A 16,656-nucleotide genomic window follows, 5' to 3' on the forward strand; every position below is an offset into this window, starting at 1 on the left:
TTTATATTTTTTTTGTTTTTTCACAACTTACAACTATTTTGTTCACTCCTGTATAAAATCAATTTATACGATTTTTCAGTAATACATAAAATAAAATATTATTATCTTCTAATTAATCAATATGAAATAAAATTTCATGTGATATATCTCCCAATACTCTGAATATTGTCTGTATATAAGTGTATATTTGGTTTTCAACACTGTGGTATAAACTTAGGCCACAGATTTTCCTCAAAACTGTCAAAACTGTAAGATCAGGTGAGATTCAGGAGCACCACAGACAGACCACAGAGAGTGACGGTGGGAAAGTTTATTGTAAAGGTGCGTCTCATTAAACAATGATAAACAGTGAAAAACAAACTCACCTTTCTGTTCAGTGACCTCCTCTTTAGAGACAGGTGAGTCTTTGGTGTCACTCAGGAAAAATAAAACAGCACATAACACTGCAAACATACAAACCTCACAGGTTCTCCATTATCATCGTATCAAACAGAGATATTTACAAAAACGTACAAATATTGTACACAGATAACAGCTGTTAGTGTGTCTGAGAGCCAGTTTAACAGGCCGTAAAGAAGAACGAGAAGGTAAACATTAAGTAAACTGTGCAAAAGTACAGTGTCCAAAGTGCTGGTATGTACAGAAATGTGTGTGTTTGAGTTTTCAGAGTGTTTGTAGAAAAACTTCCTGAGGAAGAAGCTGCACAACTGTGGACACAATAAACCGCTGTTAGAGACAAGATCAGCCCGTGTCTGCACGAAAACCTCTTTAAAAACCTTCACCTCAGACGTCTTCATCCAAGTTTGTGATTCTTTTAGTGTGTCAGAGCTCTTAAACTGAGGAGAGAAACATCTTCAATCAGCTGGGAACTCACAAATAAAGTAGAGGTCACAGTAATTTAAGGAAAAAGTCAAGGCTGTTTAAAAACTAGATTTTTGAGAAAAAAAATCAGGAAAATGTCTTGTTCTCCAAAGATTTTGCGGTCCTGTTTACAGAAACTGGTTTTAGCAGAATAAAGTTTTACGTTCTAAATATTTTGCCTGTTTCTGTAACAATCACAAAATGTTTACTTATCTTAATAAAACGGAAATAAATGCACTCAGATCAGAAAAACTAGCTGAAATATTTGTGAAGTAAAGTCAAACTTATTGATAAAAGTGAAATTACAAAATGTTCTAGGTTGAAATTCTGTATTTTTTTTGCCATAATAAAAAATATTGAAGCTTTATTTTCATAAAACTAAATTGTTCATATTCATTATTGATGAATGAGTGGTTATTGGTGAATAAACAGCTGCTGATAAGAAGTTAGTGTCCTTATGTTTTATAATCAGTGTGAAGATGATGTCACTTCCTCTCAGGTCAAACACAAACGATCGATGTGAAACAGGAAAAGAGTTAAAACAACGAAGAGAGCACAGACTCCACCAGACGTGTCTCCATCAGCTCCTTTCTGTATTTACCAGCTGATGAAGGTTTAAGTCTGACCACGGGCTCTGTATGTACACGCCTTCCTCCCTCATGTCTTGTAAACAGGTGATGATGCGTTCAAGGACCTGCTGTCTGTCCGTCCATCCAGCTTTAGGAGATCTTACAGCTGTTTCTGCACGTCTGCGCAGACGGGCTGAGAGGCGGCGGTCTGATCAGTCTGGGTTTCTTCAGCAGAGCTCCTCCGCTCCTCTTGGAGGCGCCGTGATGGGCAGCGGCGTTGGCGGTGACAGAGTAGGAGCGACCGTGCATCATGCGAGCGTTGAGGCCGTTGGCCATGGAGAAGGACTTCAGGTGAGACTTCAGAGTGAGGGGGAGGGGGAGCTTATCCACCAGGTGGACAGGTGTGCAGGAGACGATGGAGCGGCAGCAGAGGTCCTGAAGACTCAACACTGAGAGAAAGAGAGAATATGAGGCAGTTTGTGTCAGCGTCCAGCAGAGGGCAGCACAGCTCAGACTGATGAGGCTGTTCATGGTTCCTATACTTTGTGTGAGTTTATTCTTTAAAGACAGTTTTTATTTTGCTTTAATTCATGAGCTGTTTACTGATCCTGAAGTTAATAAATTACTCATAGAGGATTTATTTTTACAAACCAGCACCGAGGACAGGATTCATGACCGCAGAACAACCACAGAGGATGTTATCATGGATACTCTAGCATTAGCATTAGCTCTGAAAGCTCTGGATACACCTGATTCTGGTGGTCTAACCTTTGTTGGGTCTCCAGAGCCGCTCCATGCCGTGTCTCATCAGGACGATTCGAGCCAGCTCGGTGAACGACTCGGTGATGTTGAAGTTGCACAGCGGACTGACCTCGAAGAAAGTCACACCCAGCTTCTCCGCGTACACCTGCGCCTGCTCGGTGGTCACCTGACGCTTGTAGGCCAGGTGGAGACGATTCCCAACGAGGATCTTAGGCACCCCAGGTGCATGCTGGGTAAACAGGGAAGAATTATTTATTAGGTTTTTCAGTGTGTGTGTGTGTGTTCTTGTAAACGCATCATTAAGGGACCAAATGTTGTTTTCATTAAAGCGGGGACACTAAAGGTTGTTACAGTTCAGACCAGACTATTAAGAGGCTGTTCACACGACAATGGTTTTAGGATAAAATACAAAAGTTTTGTTGCATTTCAGCCGCTTCTTTACACGGAAATGGCATTTCAGCCGACCTAGGACATAAACTTTTAAAAACGGCCTCTAGAGGGGAGTTTTTCTGAAACACAATGAGCATCTGTTGCTTCATTTCTGCTCTTAGCATTCACCAACACACCAGATGATCGGCTCAACTCTACTTCAGTGGAGATCTACCAAAAGCTGCTTCTGGACAAGACAGTTATAGCACCACCTACAGGCCTGGCATGCTTACTACAGTGTTTTCAGTCCCTTAGAGTTTCTGTGTTAGCGTAGATTTTTTTTTCTGTCTATTTTTTGCAGTTTGAGGTGAAAAGTTGTCGGCTGAAGCTTGAGTTAGGTTAAAGTCAAAGTTTATCAACAGGAAATAAACTGTGGAAGGAGTGCAGGTGTGTATTTAAAAGTTCAAAGGGTTGTTTAAAGTAAAATGAGGCTGAAGCAGATGAAACATCGTCCTGTGTTCCTAATAAAGACATTTTTAAAACAGAAAAATAACGCTGCATGTTCCCTAAAAAGTCTCACAGAGGAGAAAGAGCACATCTTTAGGACTGTTGGTGGGAGCCGTGCACACTCTGATCTGTGTGCGGTCAGCGTCCGGCCTGTTTCAGAGCAGCTTTGTCTGCAGCGGTGTGTGGGTTGTTGTTGTGAACGTAGCTGACTCATTCAGAGAGGAGTCCAGATTGTCTGTTAAATAACAACGTGCTGACTGGAGTAAAAAATCACTACAGATGGAACGAACGAACAGAAACAACCACAGTCAGAGATCTAAAGACTGACCTCGTCGATCTCTTTGATCCATCGATCGATGCCATCGAAGGACCAGCGGTTTGTGATGTCGTACACCAGAATAACTCCCTGAAAGGAAAGGTGGAGAGGATGATTAACACATTAAATAAATGTCAAAATAAACTGCAAATAAAACTGGAAATGATTCACTTCAAGTCAAAAATAAATCATGAGAGTGGAGGTAAAAACTTCATCAGGAGCAAAGTTCCCAGAGGTGGATGTTTGGCAGCTTTTATTGAGGAGATGTCAGAGAGTGAATGAACTAAAACATAACTGTAATAAAACAAAGCAGCGTGGTGTAAAGAGCTGTTAGAGTTCATCAAGCGTCTCTTTTTTATCTCGTGTGACTCCCTCAGCTGTGATCATGTCACACTATCTCAGGCCGTATAGATTCGTGATCAGCTCTGAGCCTCGCTGTGTCGGTGGTGTCACTGTTGCCATGGTGATATCTCCTCTGTACTCGCTAAAAGCCCGACGAGCGCCGTCAACAACACAACTTCATTCAGTGAAAAGTGCTTTCTTTCTTCTCCGCCAGGAACAAAACAAGAGCCCTCTGTGGCCGTTTGATGTGAGGAGAGTTTCTCTTCACGCGTTCGCTCGCTGCTCAGGGGGACAGAGGACAGAGCAACAACAACTACAGCAACAACAAGGACAACAACAACAAGGATAACAACAACAACAAGGATAACAACTACAGCAAGGGCAACAACAACAACATACATAACAACAACAAGGACAACAACAACAACAAGGACAACAACAACAACATACATAACAACAACAACAGCAACGAGGATAACAACAAAAGCCAGGGCAACAATAACAACAGCAACGAGGATAACAAAAAAAAGCCAGGGCAACAACAACAACAAAGATGGCAGCAAAAACAAGGACAACAACAACAGCAAGGATAACAACTACAGCAAGGATAACAGCAACAACAACAGCAACAACAACAAGGGCAACATCAACAACAAAATTAACTACAACAACAAGGATAACAGCAACAACAACAGCGAGGGCAACAATAACAAAATAAACAACAGCAACAAGGGCAACAACAACAAAAGCAACATAGAGAACAGTAACAACAACTACAGCAACAACAAGGACAACAACAACAACAACAACAACAACAACAAGGATAACAACTACAGCAAGGGCAACAACAACAGCAACGAGGATAACAACAAAAGCCAGGGCAACAATAACAAGATAAACAACAGCCACAAGGGCAACAACAACAACAACAAGGATAAAAACAAAAGCCAGGGCAACAACAACAACAAAGATATCAACAACAAAGATAACAACCCAGCAACAAAAGCAAGGGCAACAACTACAACAAAGATGGCAGCAACAGCAAGGACAACAATAACAACAGCAACAAGGGTAACAACAACAAAAGAAATCAACCATGTCAACGATAACAACAAGGACAACAACAAATATAACAACCCAGCAACAACAGCAAGGGCAACGGCAACAACAGCAACAAAATAAACAACAGCAACAAGGGTTTGAAGCAACAACAGCAAAAACAACAACAACAGCAGCAATGGCAACAAAAGCAAGGGCAACAACAAAATAAACAAGAACATCAAGGATAGCAACAACAACAAAATAAACTGCAACGATAGCAACAAGGACGACAACAGCATCATCAGCAACAAAAACATTAACGACAACAATAAGTACGACAACAACAACAGTAACATCAACAATAATAACAACAGCATCATCAGCAACATTAAGAACAAGTCTAAAAACATCAGCAACATCAAAACCAACACTGATGTCAACAATATCAGCAACAAACACGGCATTATGAGTTACAACAACAGCAACATCAACATCGCCAACAGCAACAACAACAATAACAAACTTTACAACAAAAACAGCAAAAATAACATCGAACAACAACAACATCAACAATAGCAACAAAAACTCAACAACATCAGCATCAACAAAGACATTAGCAACAACAACACCACCAAACAACAACATCAACAACAGAAATAACGTCAATAAAACATCATCAACAATAGCAACAGCAACACCATCACAACAACAAATATAACAACAACAGTCGCCAATCCGGCGTCCTAGTTTTAGCTAGCATCACACAAGGTTAGAGGCTAAAATATACTAACAGGCCTCAAAGCTAAGCTAAACTGTACGTTTAAAGAGCTGTCTCAAATTCACCAGACATTAGCTGAGGTAACGCTAACATAGCACAAATACGATTATGCTATCAGTAAACCAATCCTTCATTCCAATAGAAAGCTAGCTTAGCATTATAAGAGCTCAGAATACCAATGTGATGCTAACTAGTCTCAATTCGCTACAAGCAGTCTAGCATTAGCTCCTAATGCTAACAGCTAACAGGCTATGACAACCTGTAAGCTCCAATGCAGACATACAATAACTGCAGTTCCTCATGTGTCCACTTGAGGCTCTGTCCTAAAGCAGACGGCTGTGACGGCAGCTTTAAGACTGAGCCTCTGTGAGTGTGTGAGGTGAGGTGAACGTACCTGTGCTCCTCGGGAGTAAGATCTGAAGATGGTGCAGAACCGTCCCTGACCCGACGTGTCCCTGAAACACAGAGGGTCAGATTCAGAGAAACAGGCGCCGAGCGACGAGCTGAAGGTGAAGCTGGTCAGTCGCCTTAAGAAGCCAGAAGCTGACGTTAAGACCTCGATTCAGGGCCTGGACTGGGACCTTGACTCAGACCTGATCTGATGGTTTACAGTGACCCTGTGTTTTTTGTATCTGGTGAAACATCGACCGTCTGATGCTCATTTCTGTGTGAGTTTAAGGTTTAAACGTCTGCCCAGAGTTTAGCTCTGCTCCAGCCTCAGAGGGAGCAGGTCTGCAGAAGGACTCAGCAGGTCCAGCAGAGAAACCCTGACCCCAGAGTCTGAGTCCACACAGAAAAACAAGAGCTGAATACCAGAGCTGTGTTTTGATTGGCTCGTGCAGACGCTCGCTGGCTGCCGGCCTGCTGCCTCTGACCCGGGCCAGCTGCCAGCCTGAGCGTCAGGTGGTCCAGCCCGACCGGATCAGATCTGGGATGAAGACCTGATCCTGAGAGAGTCCATCTGGAGCCAGCAGCCGGACCAAACACTCGTCAGAGAGAGTGACGATCCCAGACAGGAGCTCAGTGAGTGTGTGTGTAGAGAGTGTGTGAGCATACACACACACACACACACACACACACACACACACACACACACACACACACACACACACACACACACACACACACACACACACACACTGGGCCCTCTGAGGTATTTTTAGAGCTCTTTTGCTCTTAGCTGCGTCAATATTAAATTATTAATCTGAAACTTTGTTTGATGTTTAAGCGGATGAGACGCTTTAGCTGTGTGTGGGTGTGTGTGTGTGTGTGTGTGTGTGTGTGTGTGTGTGTGTGTGTGTGTGTGTGTGTTTTAAGTGCACTATAATCCCTCCCACATCGCCCTCTTTGGTGGAGTTTTGCAGCATGGAGGTTTAGAAGTGACACAAACATTCATATTTTCATCTTTCTGATGATGATGATGATGATGATGATGATGATGAAGGTGTTATTTGTGCATCATCAGATTTTGTCGTTTCTTTGTCTTTAGTTTCTTCCTGATGAAATCTGCACAGAGACCAACGGAGCTGCAGAAAACAGTTACTTCCTGTTTTTAAAAACAGTGATTCACGAGTTTCTCCTCCTCTACCAAACGAGCCGCACGGTGAAGAATCTGACTCTCGCTGTGTCACCTTAAAACGCTGACAGATTAAATGAGAGTGGAGATAATCTGAGGGAATAAGTGAGAGTTAAACCCCTCATGTCTGCCTGGGGCTGCGTCACCTGAACCAGCTCTTTATCCCCTCAAACAGCCTCACATGCTTCCTGTTTGTTTCTGCTCCCAGCGTCTCCTCCACGCAGGCCGCCGCTCTGCTGATGATCACATGACGCAGAGCAAGAGGAAAACAGGACAGCGAGCGAAGGAGTGAGAAAGAAAAGAAAAAGTGTGAAGTTTACCAGAGCTGCAGCTTGACCCTCCTCCCGTCCAGGAGGATGGTGGTCGTCTTATAGTCGATCCCTGCAACAAGAAGAAGACAGAGAGAGAGGCGTCAGGATCCTGAGGTGATAAACACTGAAACACAACACGCTCTGAGAAACAACAAAAAGACAAGGCTGGTTTCATTTTTATGACCCAGTTCAACAAAAAGATGATTCAAAGAGAAAAAACAGCAGAATCAGAGAAAATCCAAACATGTTTTATCTTTTAGCAAAAGTTGTGTCAGGAAACATCATGCTACAAAACGTTGTGTTAGAAAAAATCAGAAATCTTATCAAGTGTTTTTGTCTTATTTCCAGTAGAAAATGTCTTTTTAAACTTAATGTGAGCCACATTCACCTGACCAGGCCAGAAAAATGTCTTGTCTCAAGTTATTTAAAGACAAAAATGAGATCTGAATTGCTTGTAATAAAAAAATATCTGCCACTAAAATGACCGTGGTACTACAAAGAGCCACATCACACCCGCGGTCTTACAAACGCACTTCCTCTCACACGTAAACGTAATGACATAAAAGGAAAATCAAAACATTTCCAATTTTCAAAACGAGATTTATTGTGTTTGTTGTTTAAATTTCGCACCAGAGAAGAGAAACTGAAACTTAAGTATCAACCTGTTCACCCAAACATTGATCAATACTGAACCCAACATTAGTATCAGTTTATCAATATTTTAGATTGATCAGCACACCGCTACTTATAGCTTTATATTTATTTTTATGAATGGATTGAAGAGCCACACACGGCTCGTGAGCCACAGGTTGGCCACCCCTGACATAAGGCAAGGCAAGTTTATTTCTATAGCACATTTCAGCAAGGCAATTCAAAGTGCTTTACAGGCAGAACAAATTATAGAAAACAATTAAAATTCAATTAAAAAAGAGATTAATTCAAAAAGATACAATAAAACAAAACAAACAAACAAACAAAAGATTAAAATCGATTTTAAAACAGATTTTAAAAAAGATTTGAAAAACAGATTTTAAGATAAAAACAGATTTTAAGATAAAATTTGCAGTGCAAAATTAAAGACAAGATATTAAAATTATATTAAAATAAATTGTTAAAATGCTCTAATAAAGGCAGCTGTAAAAAGGTGGGTCTTCAACCTGGATTTAAATGAGCTCAGAGTTTCAGCAGACCTGATATTTTCTGGCAGCTTGTTCCAGATATTTGGAGCATAGAAGCTGAATGCTGCCTCTCCATGTTTAGTTCTGACTCTGGGGACTGAAAGCAGACCTGATCCAGAAGACCTAAGTGGTCTTGGTGGATCATACGGGATCAGAAGATCATTGATGTATTTTGGCCCTAGTCCATTCAGAGCTTTGTAAACCAACAGGAGTGTTTTAAAGTCTATCCTCTGACAAACAGGAAGCCAGTGTAAAGACCTCAGAACTGGTCTGATGTGATCCACTTTCTTGGTCTTTGTGAGGACTCGAGCAGCAGCGTTTAGGAGAAGATTTAGGAGAAAAGCATTTTCTTATAGTCACGATACGCTGAGCATCATCTGTGCTGTTACCATGTTTCATGGTATCTTCAGCTCTGGTCTGAGTCCGGCACGATGAGATCAGGACGGCCAGGATGCGAATTCGCTCGAGTTGAAAATATTGAACTTTCGACACGAATTTGCGTGAAGGCTGTGCCGCGGCAGCCAATCAGCGATGACATTCCCCCACGACGCCACTGATTTGATGACATTGGAGGGAAACCGCCACCTGCTCTGACTCCAACCCGCTGGAAGATGGAGGAGAAAACAATCTGTGCGGTGTGTCATCATCCAGAGTTATAGGATACGACATGTGTACTCTACAGAGACCAGAAAAAAAGTCTCTGAGGAGACAGGTTTTGAAGGTAAGTTCTGTAAATATTTGTTTCCAGCTGGATTTGCTGCACGGGTCATCACTGAGTCCGACTGTGTTTTCCTCAGTGGAGTTTTGAGCCTGATAGAGAGGAGGGAGGAGCGGGGCAGGGGCAGAGAAAAGATGGAGGTTCTCTGTGCTCCTCTCTTTCCTCCACCCCTTCATTTTCCCCAGGGAGACCTCCGGGAACATGGGTCGGGGGTGGAGGATGAGGTCTCAGGGAACAGCCAGGCAGGGCCAGTGGAGGTGGATTACCAGGGAGAGGCAGCAGGCCTTGATGGTGATCTCCAAAGCTTTCACACACTCTCCTGTCATGATGAAACCACAGCTCATTGTTTTTCGTACAATAAGGAACTATCCCATACCAATCTATAATCAACGTGTCACAGCAAGTTATTGAAACAATCTGTTCATGATGCAACTCGATCTAATACGTCGGAGGATAACAACGTTTTCTGTGCTTCATAAATTCAATCAGGCCTTAAAATCTGACTATTCTTCACTTTCAGACTCTCCAGGCCGTATTTAAAAGAAAACGTGAAACACATCCTGATCCAGAGACCGTCACTGAGAGGGTAAAAGAGTCTCTTTAAAGAGGTTTCAAAGGGATTAGAACCAACAACCTCTCTGAGCCTCCATCCCTGCGTTTCCTCTGACAGTAGATTAAGAAAATCCACCACAACAGGCTCCAAACTCAGACTCACTTCAAAATATCAGAGATTGGTACCAGCACCCGCCGGCTTTACACACACATACACACACACACACACACACACACACACACACACACACAGCTCATGATTAGCTGTTAATATCAGGCTGCTGTCACCGAGGCTCCTTTGGGAACAAAAGCAGCGAGCGGCTCGTCTTTTTATTACAGTAATTATCAGGAGCTCTCTGCGAGGAGCGACTCCACACACACACACACACACACACACACACACACACACACACACACACACACACACACACACACACACACACACACACACACATTAATACATATGTTATGTAAAGCTCTTGACTGCTCTTTCTTTGTTTGTGGTGCAGAGAAAAGCTCAGAGACTCCGAGTCTCCTCAAACCAGCAAAACCAGTTCAGCTTAAGGAGCCAAACTGGTTCACGCTCCAGACGCTGAAACCAAATCACCATCACCATTTCTGAGAAAAACAGATTCAAAAAATCCATCACTGCATCTCACACACACACACACACGCACGCTACCATAAATCCAGAGAGAAGAAGAAGAAACACAAGCTGACAGGAAGAGACAGCGACTCGGAGAGTAACAGAGCGAGGAGAGGAGGAGGAACACGATGTGATGTAATCCAGGAGTTATTCTGGGAGGAGAACAACACACCAGTCCAACCTACACACATATGGTACAGTTACCACACACACACACACACACACACACACACACACACACACACTTTCTCTGTGGTATGCATGATACATGAGGCATCTTGGGAAAGTGGTGTTACATAAGAGAGAGGCTGGAGCGCTGAGGTTTGTAGACACACGTCAAAAGCATGAAGCAGAGCAGACTGGAGCAGGCTGCTGGCTCTGTGTGTGTGTGTGTGTGTGTGTGTGTGTACAGTATGTTTATGTGTGTGTGTGTGTGTGTGTGATGGTGGGGGATGCAGCAGAGGAGGCCAGTGATGCTTACAGTAGGAGAAATAAAGGAGCATGCTGGTGTTTTTCTCTATCATCAGGACGTTTCATCTCAGTCTTCATCAACCTGACCCGCCAAAATAAGAGCGTGGGTTTTTTTTTTTTTTTTTTTTTTAAACTTGGATGTGACCTTCTGTCTCTCGTTACTTTAACACCAGGGGTTTGCAAACGTCACCAGCCGCCCAGTCCAGGATCTCACATGATGGGTTTTGATCCAGCAGCTCGTAAAACATTGAACATCCTGTCCTGGTCTCAGTTTGTGTTTGAAGAGGACGGAGTTTGGTGTCACAGACATAAAAACTGAAATGTTTCAGATGAAATCAAAGGAATCACGTGCTCGCCGGGGTCAGCCATCTGCAGGAGTGAGTCAGCCTCTCCTGGCAACACCATCAGCATCTCACTTTCTCCATCATTATCCCCCACTGAGCTGAGCACACACACACACTCTCACACTCACACACACACACGTCCATCGAGGCTCCCTGAGGCCGGCTGGAAGTGTGGAAGTGTTGTGAAGTTACACAACCCCGTAAAGATGTTACCAAACAGCTGCTGATGAGCGTCTCATTCAGAGTGATTAGAAACGGCTCATAAAACCCTCCACCGGGAGGCGCTCTGCCTGCGTCTCTGTCCTGTGTCTTGGCTAAAGAGCGAAGCCCTCTCCAGGTCAGACGCCTGTGGCCTCCTCAGTGTTGATCCTGCTCCAGTGGAGCCTGAATTCATGCGGCGCTTCAGCGCAGAGCTCCCTGACAGGCAGGCGGCCAACCACAGCTATGTCTCCGGCTGCCGTCAACCCTCCATTAGAGGAGATGACCCAGAAAGAGCAGACATCAAGGCTGCACTGCTCCGGAGCAGCCAAACAGCCTGATGGGAGGAAACGCTGTCGTCACCGGCTGAGAGAGGACTTCCATCCAGACAGAAGCAGTGAGGTGGATCCCAGATGAACCAGGACCAGACCAGACTGAGGAATGGTGCTCGTGGCAAGTCACATCACGTCACTGAACATCGCTTTACGACCTGTTAAGTTATTGTATATCACTTTGAAGTGCATCATGTCACTGTACGTCACGTTACGGTACATCACATTTCTGAGTGTCATGGTACTGCATTTCAGGTTACGGCACCCTACACTACGGTACATCATATTTTGGTACATCACATTACAGTGCACTATGAAATGTACATCACATTATGACATGCCATGTAACTGTATGTCACCTTGTGGTACAACACCTTGCGGTACGTCAACATATGGTACGACACCTTGCAGTACATCAATTACGGTACATCACCTTGTGGTATGTCACTTTAGGGTACGACACCTTGCAGTACATCAATTGCGGTACCACACCATGCAGTACATCACCTTACAGTACGACACCTTACAGTACATCAATTATGGCATCAATTACGACACCTTGCAGTAAGTCAACATACGGTACATCACCTTTTGGTATACCACCTTACAGTTTGTCACATTACGGTACGTCCCATTGGGGTATGTCAACATATGGTATGACACCTTGTAGTATGTCACCTTAAAGTACGACACCTTGCAGTACATCTATAACAGTACGACACCTTGCAGTACATCAATTACGGTACGACACCTTGCAGTACATCTATAACGGTACGACACCTTGCAGGACATCACCTTATGGTACGACACCTTGCAGTACATCACCTTACGGTATGAGATATTGCAGGAAATCACCTTACGGGACGACACCTTGCAGGACATCACCTTAGGGTACGACACCTTGCAGGACATCAATAACGGTACGACACCTTGCAGGACATCAATAACGGTACGACACCTTGCAGTTCATCACCATACGATACAACACCTTACAGTACATAACCATACAATACGACACCTTGCAGCACATCACCTTAGGGTACGACACCTTCCAGGAAATCACCTTATGGTACAACATCCTGCAGTACATCTTTAACAGTACGACACCTTGCAGTACATCAGTTACAGTACGACAACTTGCAGTACGTCACCTTACGGAACGACACCTTGCAGTACATCAATTACGGTACGACACCTTGCAGTACATCAATTACGGTACGACACCTTGCAGTACGTCAACATACGGTACATCACCTTTTGGTGTGCCACCCCTACAGTACGTCCCATTACAGTCAGTCCCATTGGGGTACGTCAACATATGGTAAGTCACCTTCTGGTATGTTATTTTACGGTACGTCCCCTAATGGTACGTCACCCATGGTGTGTCACCTTATGGTACATCACCTTTTGATACACCACCTGACAGTACGTCCCATTACAGTACATCACCTTAGAGTACAGCACCATATTACAGTATGCCCTGCTAAGGTGCAACACATTACTGTACAGCAGTGAGGGATTATGGGAAATAAGTACAGACATTCGTACCACACTGTTTCGTATACGCCACGCCACTTTTGGTTTGATTTCCGCCAGAAAAATCCAGCACGGCCACATGGATCAGAGCACAGCAGGAGCCACACACCAGGCGTCCTGTGTCACCCTGACCTTTGACCTCTCCTCTGCAGCCTGAGGCTGACTCTAAGCTGCTCTGATGTCAGATAAACGTCTGAATATTAACGCTGCGCGGGGACGATCATCGTCCAGTGAGGATCGAGTCATCTCATTGGTCACTGAGAGACGCAGCAACACGTTTGGATCAACCTGAACACACCGCAGAACAAAGTCACTGACAGCTTCTAGCTGCAGACATCCAACATGACCGCTAGCATGTGTGTGTGTGTGAGTGTGAGTGTGTATGTGTGTGAGTGTGTGTGTGTGTGTGTTACATCATCATCAGTAATCTGTGTGAGGAGCTGGGAGCAGCGACTCGTCCCGGACGCCCTCCTGCTGAGTGAGTGTGAGTCATGAGCATCTGCCTGCCAGCAAGGGTTTATTAATATGACACACACACACACACACACACACACACACACACACACACACACACACACACACACACACACACACACACACACACAGGGTTACAATAACAAGAAGAGGATGAAGGTAAACCCCAGAAGTGAGTTTTTTCTTGATGCTGATGAAGATTTCAAACTGAGTCTAAACTAAACTTTAATCTGGATTATCTGAAGCTCTCGCCTCGATCTGTCTGGTTTTTTTTTCTGGTTTAAAAGAGAAAGTCAGGGCTGAAAGATTTGTCCATTAGTGCAGCTCAGCCGGGAAACTCTGGGAAGTTCATTTACAAATGTAGTCTCATAAATTTATGATAATAAAGTCAAAATTTAATGAGATTACTGTAATATATTTATGACTTTATTCAAGATAATAAAGTCATAAATGTATAAGATGAATCTTTTAGATTTATGAGAATAAAGTCATTTATTTACATTTATAAGATTAATCTAAAAAAAAAGGAAAAGTTTTTTCTCATAAATTCACAAAATTGTTCTCTCAAATTTACAACAGTTAATTCATGAATTTACAAGAACAATCTCATGAATTTATGAAAATAAAGTATTTAATTTAAGAGAATAATCTCAAAAATTTATGAGAATTTAATCATAAATTATTAAGGTTGAAATACTAATTAATTAATTGGATTTATCTCATAAATTCATGATAATTTCTTTAATTATAGCAATCAAGATAAATCTTATAAATTTATTAGAATAAAGTCAAAAGTTTAAGAACTGAAGTCATTAATTCACTAAATTTATCTCATAAATTACTAAAAAATAATACCATAAATTCATGAAAATCATGTCTTAACATTACAAGAATAACCTTTTAAAAATAAATTCATTATTTTATTAGATTCATTTTGTAAATAAACTTTTTTTTTCTTTAGCGTGGCCTCATTTTCAGTTGGTGTCAGCTTGTTTTTCTCCTCAGTGAAATGATTTCAGAGTGAATGACTCTGCAGCTCGTCTTCTGCTGCTGAAGGTGAAGTTTCGCCGACTGATCGGAGAGAGACTTTTCCCAGAGCTGCTGAGACGAGCAGAGAAACGTCGGAAACACTCAACCTGAGAGCGTGCAGGAAGAAATCAGACATCGCAGGTAAACACACAGACCTGAGCTCCCAACAAACCCAAAACCTCCAGAGATAGAAACTGAATCCAGCTCAGACACAAACTGCAGTTCCTCTAGTGTCCACTTGAGGCTGTGATCAAAAGTAAAGGAGCCTCCATCGCACCCTGTGATCAGGCTCCTGTGAGGAGATTACAGCTGAAAAATCTTATAGATGGAAAGTTTGAATAACTTTAATTTTGTGAAGAGTTTGAAGTCATAATCTGATGATCTGGTTTTATTTTGAAGTTTTATTCTAAAGTTTTATTTTGAAGGGTCACTGAAGCAGTCAGGTAAACGTAGTGCAGTAGAAAGAGTGATATCATGTCTGACTGAAGGAGTGTAGGTGGAGAGAAGTCAGTCCTCTGAAGGTATTTTCTCCCTGTTTGAAGTCTCACTGCTCGTTACTGGGAGAGCTTCCAGTTTGAAGTGGTTTATTCAAACTGGGATCCTCTCCAAAGAGTCTCGTGTTCCCTCGGGCAGGAACAGACCAGTTGGGATCAGATTTGGTGTGTTTGTTTTTATCCAGAGCTCTTTCTGTCTCTGGGTTTGATCAGCTGTTCAGCTCACAGATGAAGCCTCGCTGCGTAAACTGTGCGTAAAAACAGGACGTGCGCGCGTTAGACCCCAAAATAACCCCACACACAGGTGTGCTGGAGATAAGAGAGGAACCACACACACACACACACACACACACACAGATACACACACAGCCTCACTCACCCATGTTGTACCCGTACGGGGACTCGCTGGCTCCGTCCTGCAGGCTCGCCAGGATCTCTCCCTTCCCCACGTCGCTGTCTCCCACCAGCAGGAACTTGAGCAGGAAGTCGTACGCCCGCGCTGGGCTGCTTCTGTGGCTCATCCTCGCGCCAGATGACAGCTGCCGTGTCCCATCATGGGATGAGACCCGGCACCGAAAAACCCTCCAACCCCTCCGACAGCTCCTCTCCGCCCCAGGAGTCCGGTCCGGATCACAGAAGTCCGCTGCACAACAGCTGCGTCAGTTTTAGTCCCAGCAGGATCCAGGCGAGTCCGCGTTTGTTTTCATGCAACTGACAGTTTGTTTACCTGGCTCAGATTGAGTCCTGTAGAGCCGTGAGAGACCGGAGTGATCAGTGAACACAGGCAGCTCTCAGAGAACGGGTTTCTGTGCCAAAGCGCGCAGGAGGCGCTGCGCTTTTACGCACAAAGTCCGGAATCCTCCGCAAAGTGTTCAATCCTGCTCCCGAACTGAGGAAGAACTGACGGATCTTTACTCTCCCACCCTCCGCCTCCCTGCTCCGAGGAGGTGGTGTCTGGAGCTGGGATGGAGGAGGAGGAGGAGGGGAGGTGGGAGTCTAACCCTGCGCGCGCCTGATTGGTCCATCCTACGAGTTGCCAGGCCAACCTGGATCCGGACCTGACGCTCGGGACGTTCATTTGCTGCCTGCGTGACGTCAAGTTACGGAGGACAGGATGAGCATACTACTTCCTGTCTCAGCCTACAAAATAAAAGTCCGGGTTACGACTGAAAACATTCTAATTTAGATTTTTTTTTTGTAATTATTGAATATTTTAAAGCCAAGACAAGATAAACCTTCAGTTCCTGAATAT

The 16,656-nt window shown here is 43.6% G+C and overlaps 1 protein-coding gene across 1 annotated transcript; it reads right to left on the reverse strand.

The window, feature by feature from the left end:
• Nucleotides 1-273: 273 nt before the first annotated feature.
• On the reverse strand, nucleotides 274-16,370 carry rab40b (RAB40B, member RAS oncogene family). The gene is made up of 6 exons (XM_074662865.1): nucleotides 15,784-16,370; nucleotides 7,442-7,502; nucleotides 5,940-6,000; nucleotides 3,397-3,474; nucleotides 2,199-2,421; nucleotides 274-1,879 (listed from the first exon to the last, which is right to left on the reverse strand). Exons 1-6 carry the CDS (start codon nucleotides 15,923-15,925, stop codon nucleotides 1,581-1,583), a joined length of 864 nt encoding a protein of 287 aa, XP_074518966.1. The 5' UTR covers nucleotides 15,926-16,370; the 3' UTR covers nucleotides 274-1,580.
• Between the last annotated feature and the right edge of the window lie 286 nt (nucleotides 16,371-16,656).

Source organism: Halichoeres trimaculatus, unplaced genomic scaffold, assembly GCF_033239565.1.
Source record: "Halichoeres trimaculatus isolate MK-OKI-2021-1 unplaced genomic scaffold, fHalTri1.1 fHalTri1_scaffold_23, whole genome shotgun sequence".
Lineage (NCBI taxonomy): Eukaryota > Metazoa > Chordata > Actinopteri > Labriformes > Labridae > Halichoeres > Halichoeres trimaculatus.

Bases quoted from the DNA above. Each gene is read 5' to 3' on its own strand.
- rab40b (XM_074662865.1), bottom strand. From the start codon at position 15,925: ATGAGCCACAGAAGCAGCCCAGCGCGGGCGTACGACTTCCTGCTCAAG. The intron at 3,475-5,939 runs GTACGTTCACCT...CTTTCCTTTCAG, and splicing joins CTTACTCCCGAGGAGCACAG to GGAGTTATTCTGGTGTACGA. The intron at 2,422-3,396 runs GTCAGTCTTTAG...CTGTTTACCCAG, and splicing joins GGATCAAAGAGATCGACGAG to CATGCACCTGGGGTGCCTAA.